Genomic DNA, 7,121 nt, shown 5'->3' on the forward strand with positions numbered 1-7,121 from the left:
CCTGCACTGCAGAGGGCTGGACTAGATGATCCTCATGGTCCTTTCCAACTCTACAATCCTATGATTCTATAATACTTAAATTCTCCTGCAAATTGCTCCACAGTTCTGGATTTCTTATGCAACACCAACCGGAAAGTTCTTTTGAATTAGGCAGAAGCTGGCACTACCCTCAGTCAGCCAGGGAATACTGATGTCATAAAATCTGTAGATGGAATGCAGAGCAAGCAAACAAAATATGATTTATTCCATGGAGAAATGTTGGCTCCTGAAGGGGTAATAAGATTAACTAATGTAGCATAATTAAACAGAAGCAAATGCAGTTATGACGCATGACTGGCCTAGTTTTCTGATAAATCCTTGGAGACAAAAATTAAAGGATGGATTCACAAAGCTGTCATCACCCTGGTTGAGGAATTACTTTGCAGGACCCTCATGGAACTTGTGAAAGAGGCCCTAGATGCATTTATCTGCCCAGGGCAAGACAGCAGAAGGACTTGCCACAAATGTGACTGGCCCCAGGTGGCTGGGAATAAGGCTATTCCAATAACTTCCTGCCTCATGATCAGGTGGAACATCAGAGGAGACTGCTGGGCCCAGAAGGCTTGCTTGGCCCCTCGTTCATTGCACCACAGTAAAACTAAGGGTTCACCCACCTACCCCACCAAAGTCAACTCCATCCCTTTCCCCCAGTGAAAACCTGCTCACCCTTATATGCTACAACCAGCTCAGTCTGTACAATCCAGGCAAAACATGAGCCACAAGGAGGCATCAGGTGTGTTGAAGAAAAGGTGCTTGCAGAATATGCACATCCCCATGGCTCAGGCAAAACCAAGCCAAGCTCCAAGGAAGGCAAAAACCTTTCAGGGCTACCAGCACCTTAATGTTTCAAAAGTGAAGATTAACCAAGGTGTTTGCTGCCTGTCTTACTTGGAAATTTGCCTTCAGAAATCTCTGGGCTCACAGAGGTAGGGACTGAAGGAACGCTGTAGGTGGCAGGGCAGAGACATCATAAATCAATGTGAAACTGAAGATCTCACTGCCCTTTCTACGTTTGAATGCATGGCTGATCATCCATCTTGTTTAGATATTGATTTGGACATGGGGACTGCTTATAGTAGTGTATATGTTTAAATTAGGATTGATTGAATATTCTTACTGTTCATACCAGCTGGTGATGTTTGTAATCTATTCTCTCTTCGTTATATTTGTAAAAAATAAAATAAAAGCAGTGAAAACAACAACAACAAGTAGCCTGGCATATTTACAATTAGTTCACCCCAGTCTTGGCATCATTGACCAGAATGCTAGATATAGGAACAATTGAGTATAAATTTTATATATGGGGGGGGTGCTTTTGAAAACAACCAACCAATAGGTCCTGGGTCCTTACAAGGGCCTTTGAAATTACAGCCCTGAGAATATTTTCATATGCCCCCATAGCTCATCTCGCTAAAGAGATGTACCCAAACTCTTTCCCATAATAAGAAACAACACACACACACACACACAGAGAGAGAGAGAGAGAGAGAGAGAGAGAGAGAGAGAGAGAGAGAGAGTTCCAAATGAGTCATTTAATCCTGAGAAGCCCTTGGAACTAAATCTTCTCTATCAATTCAGAACCAGAATTCCAAGAAGAAAATAAAATTACAGCTTGTCACTTCTCATTCCATCTGGGAGCACTGATAGATAAAAGAGGAGAGCAGGCAGGCAAAAAGAAAATAGTGATTAAAGGTGCGGGGGCTTTAAATTATACATTGTTACTTGGTTGGAAGTCACTGAAATGCATGTAGCGTACCAATTTTTTTTTACTCAGGACAGGAATGTTGATTTTTTTCTAAAAATATGGCTTCATCAAGACAGGCATAGCCATTGTTTTATGATTTCTGCTAACAAGTGCTATGTAACACTTTGTTATAACCCTTTCTCTCCATGAATGCCAACAATATCCTCTCTGTGTAGATAAGGAGAGGGCAACATTTTAATACTTTAACATGTCCCCACCTTTCACAGAGACAAGCAAAGTAATATTTTCCTTCAGAGATCTGAATGCGTTTTGAAACAGTGTGAACAACTCATCCCACTTTAATCTCTGGACAACAGCTTTTGCAGCATTTTGAACCATTTCAAAAACCTGCAAAAGTTGTCTGATTGGGAATCTCAGCTAAAGCACCCATGACAGATGGCCATCCAACCTCTGCTTAAAGAAGGGGAGTCCACAACCTCCTGAGGGAGATGGGTCCACTGTAAAACCACGCTGTCCTGTCAGAAAGGTTTTCCTGAATCTCCTTTCTTGTAACTTGAAGGCATTGGTTTGAGTCCTATCCTCCAGAGCACGGGGGGGGGGGAAACATCTTGAGGAAATAACAGGATACCAAAAACTCATCCTGAGCTGGTTCTAGGCAGCCCTGCATTCCAAAACAGGAAAATAAACCACAGATAACACAGCGTGAGATTTCCCTCACAAAGCTGCAAAACTATCAAGCCACTCAGAAACTGCACACCTCGCCTCAGCAAGAAACAGGCACAACTTCAGAACAGCCCAGCTCCAATTCAGAGAGAGCCCTATAAAGAAAAAGTATTCATAGATCCAAACAGCAAACATGCATACCTTTGAACTGGGGGAAAGAAACCAATTAGACAGATTACATTAAATACTCCTCTTTGCCAAGCCAGTGACCCACCTTTGCCTGATTGGACAAGTTAGAAACACTTTGTATTTCACATTTTACAGGTTAAACTCCAAATCAAAACTATTGCAGTTGATTTATACCCCCCAAAAAAAGTTTGCAGTGTGGGATGCTCACCCAAAGAAAACATGGCTCAGCAAATGACCTGTTATAAAACCAAGCTCATTAAGGCCTCATCAATCACCTTATTCTTTAAGATAGGACTACAGCTAATTTTACTGCCCTTCAGCACAAAAATGTGCATTTAAACAACAAACTAGCATTTACAGCATTGAAATTCTTACAACTGGGGCAAACATAATAAACCACATTCCATGCACACTGAAGACAGAAAAATGTCCAGCATGAAACCAGAACTGCTGCTGCTCTTAAGGAACCAGTTGCTGTTAAGAAACCACCAGCAACCACAAAAAACAGCTGTCCCACTATCACCCTGGGACTGATATCAGCGCTTCCCCCAGGAAAACCCCTAAACGCAGATCACTGGTTACCGGTACATCTCTCAGCATCAGACATAGCAGTCTCCCTTCTCCTTCTCGCTGTAAAAGTGTCTTCTCACTGGGAATCTCCAGAACAGGAAACAAACAGCAGAAAGCCTCCATAGACGCATCTCTTCACACTGAGACTTCTCTTCACCACTGCTCTGGGCATTGCCAAAAAAAATTCTGAGATGGCCAGAGAATCACACACCAGAGATAAGTCTGTTCTCTGACAGCACACAGTCCGCCTCACTGCAGAGGTTGGACCTTCCCCGTCTCCAACAGCCACCCAGTTTGCCTCTGCTGGGTGTCCAGGGTCACCATGCATCCAAGTGGCCTTCCTCCAGGGATGGCATAAACCAAACCTGTGCTCAGCCACCCACCAGGCAATCAAGCACATCGCCATAAAAAATATCACAGAGCTCAAAACTTCAAGGCAGGAAAAAACGCCAGGACGTCACTTCCTGAATCAAGCAGCTGTGGGGGTTGCTGCCCTTCTAGTAACTGGGTCTGCTGAAACAGAATGGCTTCATGCCAGTAAAACCACTGCCAGCTCCTGGCCCCTCTGGGCTCTCCATACCTCCCAGTGCTCCATCTGCACCAAGCGCTACCAGCCATCTCTGGAATCAAGTATTTTCCAGCTTCTTGGCGCTGCAAGGCTGTTCCACAACAGCCACCTGGCTCATAAATCACCACAACCAGCATCCACTCCAGCCGCTTCAAAATCTCTGTCCAGGCATGGAGACTCTCCAGGTCCTCCTTGTCCTCCTCCGGCATTTCAGCACAGCTACTCCTTTGCTCATTCACGGCAAACACTCCGGCACCACACAGCCGGACCTCCTCAACGCTCTGCTCAGCCTCAGGAACCTATCAGTGGGGGTTGGGGCATTATGGGCCCATAACCTGTCGTGAAATTCTACTCAGTATTGATCCAGAGCAGATTCCAGTGTATAGTTAGCAGACCAGAGGCAATTTTATTTCATCTGGCAGAGCTTTACTGCTACTGAAGGCAAATGAGCATAATGGTCACAAATTTAATACATTCAGGATTGGCACTGTCCATAAGAAATCAAATTGCAGCAGACTTAACTTAAACTTACAATAACTTATAATAAGTCTAAACCTTAACACTATATATACTATGTACAGAACATCACACCAGAAGGAAGAGTGATAGAAAGACAAAGTGAAACCCAGGCCCCTTCTGGCCTTACTTTTATAGTCAGCATGACCTTGACGGAAGAGATAACAGAACCAGTTTAAGCTAGCTGTACTCAGCTTCTCTGAAGGAATAACCCAAACATCATGAGCCTTCTGCTTGTTTCTTTCATACAGAGAAGCTTCCAGAACCCTCTTGAATTAATCAGACTAGGAAAGATCTCTACACATCAGATCAATACTTTCTGCACTAAGAAATGCAAACTGATAATTTGAAGGTGGTTTTCATATCTCATTTCTATCGCCTCTTTTCCAGGCTAAACATACTGCAAACCCTTAACTGTTGCTCATAAGGCTTGGTTTCCAGACCCTTGGGAATCTTGGTCACCCTCCTCTGCACATGTTCCAGCTTGTGAATATTCTTCTTAAATTGTGGCATCCAGAACTGGACACAGGATTCCGAGGCAGAATCGAGTGGTAGTATTACTTCCCTTGATCTGGACACTACACTTCTGTTGATGCAGCCTAGAATACAATTGGCTTTTTTTGTTGCTGCATCACACTGTTGACTCCTGTTAAACTTGTGGTCTACTAAGACTCCTAGATCCTTTTCACATGTGCTGCTGGCAAGCTGGGTGCTGATCTTATATTTGTAAGCTGGTTCTTCCTGCCTAAATGCAAAACCTTACATTTGTCCCTATTGAAATTCATTTTGTTAGTTTGGGCTCAGTTAAGGTCATCTTGAATCCCAATTCTGCCTCCTGGACCCAAGTTGTTTAGGGCTCTTTGAATGAACACAAGAATCATAAACATGGCCCGATCCCTGACAAACATTGCAGCTCCCCAGAGTTTCTAAATCCCGACAATGCAATTAAAGAAAATATATATCCTTGGAAATATTAAGTGGAACTACACACAGGCTTAAAGCCCTCGGTCTCAGTCCTCTGGCAGGCAATTATAGAGTGTCTAATTGATATGCACAGCCTCACAGCATTGTGTAGAAAGACTGCTGTTTCATGGCAGCTTACATTCTGAAAGTGAGGGCGCAGGGAATCAAGGAGTCGTTGTGTCCTAACACAGACATTGTGGCAGCTGCCATACTAGCCACTTCCTGTGCTTCCATCAGATGCCAGTGTCACTGAGACCCTCCCATTCCAGTTTGGTTTTCTAGCTCGTCTTCCCATCTTTTCTCAACACATGGTTTGTGGCATATTTTGAAATGCAATTGTAGATGAGCAAAATGCAGAGGAGAATCACCAGAATGAGTGGTCCATGAGGGAGTTGTTGATGAGCCTCCCTTTCTGCACCACTTTGCCTGCATTGCGCTGCCATTACCACACCCAGCCCTACCATTAGGCAGAGGCTGTGTAAACTCTGTACCCTCAAAGTGCCTTCTTTCCCTCAGGGAATTCTGGACATTGTGGTTTATCTCTCATGGGGTTACAACTCTCAGCCACTGTTAACAAGCTACAGTGCCCAGAACTCTTTGAGGGAAAGAATGTGGTTCAAATCTTCCTTAAAGAGATCGTGCGTACACAGCCAGGTGAGGCACCTGAGGAGTGGTGAGGTGATGGAGGGAAGAGCGTGTGCCAGGTGGGCCGCTCAGTGCTCCCTCAGCTCACCTGCTGCCTTCAGGTGCTGTGAAGGATGCTTTTCTGTCACCAGTGCTGAAGTCAGGTTTACTTGACAGTCTGGCTGGCTTTTTTTATATAGAATGGGGAAAGATGCCATCTTGTCCCTCAGGGCTTTTTTTCAGCCAGAGTTCAACTTTGGTACCTCTCAGGTGGGCACCATTGCCATAGTAAGAGAACAAGGGAGGTGTTCATTGTGAGTTCTGGCACTTCTTTTTCTAGAAAAATAGCACTGTTGTCCTTCACCTCCGTATATCTTGGGCCAGCCCTGACTATAATCCTGCAGTATGGTCCTCCCCACCCCCCATCCAATTTTATTCTGTTTTCTTTTTAAATTCAAATTAAATCTAGTTTTTGAGCTAAAGAATGAATGCACAAATAAAATAGTACAACCCCCCTCCATTAAAGCCTGGTTACATTAATAGAAGTGCTCATAGAAATTTAATTAATGCTAATAAATAATAATAATAGGTAATTCAAGCACAGAAGCTGTTTTACAGTCACACCAAATGGAGAGGCTTTCGTTGCTTAAGGGTTGCAGTCCCAAACCCACTTCCTAGCATCTAATGGGACTTGCTGTACAGTGGTACCTCGGGTTACATACGCTTCAGGTTACAGACTCCGCTAACCCAGAAATATTACCTTGGGTTAAGAACTTTGCTTCAGGATGAGAACAGAAATCGTGCTCTGGCGGTGCGGCAGCAGGAGACCCCATTAGAGAAAGTGGTGCTTCAGGTTAAGAATGGACCTCCAGAACGAATTAAGTACTTAACCTGAGGTACCACTGTATTGTTTTTAACACTCGATTGGAAGCCGCCCAGAGTGGCTGGGGAAACTCAGCCAGATGGGCGGGGTATAAATAATAAATAATACTAATACTAATACTAATACTAATACTAATATTACTTCACCTGACCCAAGGGAGTGAGCAGTGTGAATTATGGAGGATTGTCACACCACCATTTCCCTACCAAAAATCACCACCTGAAGCTGCTGTTTCCCCACTATTCCAGTCCTAACCATACTTTTAAAACATGCTCTTAAATTAATGTTACCAGGCGTCCCTGTTTCCCAGGGACAGTCCCCGGATTGACAAATCAGTCCCCTGACAAATCCATGGAAGTTGAAAAGTGTCCCCGGATTCATTGAAAAAAATCTGGTAACCT

General features: G+C 44.0%; 1 protein-coding gene across 3 annotated transcripts in view; it reads right to left on the minus strand.

The window, feature by feature from the left end:
- Nucleotides 1–3,647, minus strand: part of RGS8 (regulator of G protein signaling 8) — a 70,778-nt gene extending 67,131 nt beyond the window's left edge. The window contains exon 1 of one of the 3 annotated variants that reach the window (XM_083743979.1): nt 3,179–3,647. In XM_083743979.1, coding sequence (XP_083600105.1) covers nt 3,179–3,289 — 111 coding nt within the window. In that variant the 5' untranslated portion in view covers nt 3,290–3,647. The remainder of the gene's footprint in view (nt 1–3,178) is intronic. The other 2 variants (XM_083743980.1, XM_083743982.1) reach the window with 2 other exon arrangements.
- Nucleotides 3,648–7,121: the final 3,474 nt, after the last annotated feature.

The sequence above is a fragment of the Podarcis gaigeae genome, assembly GCF_964106915.1.
Source record: "Podarcis gaigeae genome assembly, chromosome: 6".
Taxonomy (NCBI): domain Eukaryota; kingdom Metazoa; phylum Chordata; class Lepidosauria; order Squamata; family Lacertidae; genus Podarcis; species Podarcis gaigeae.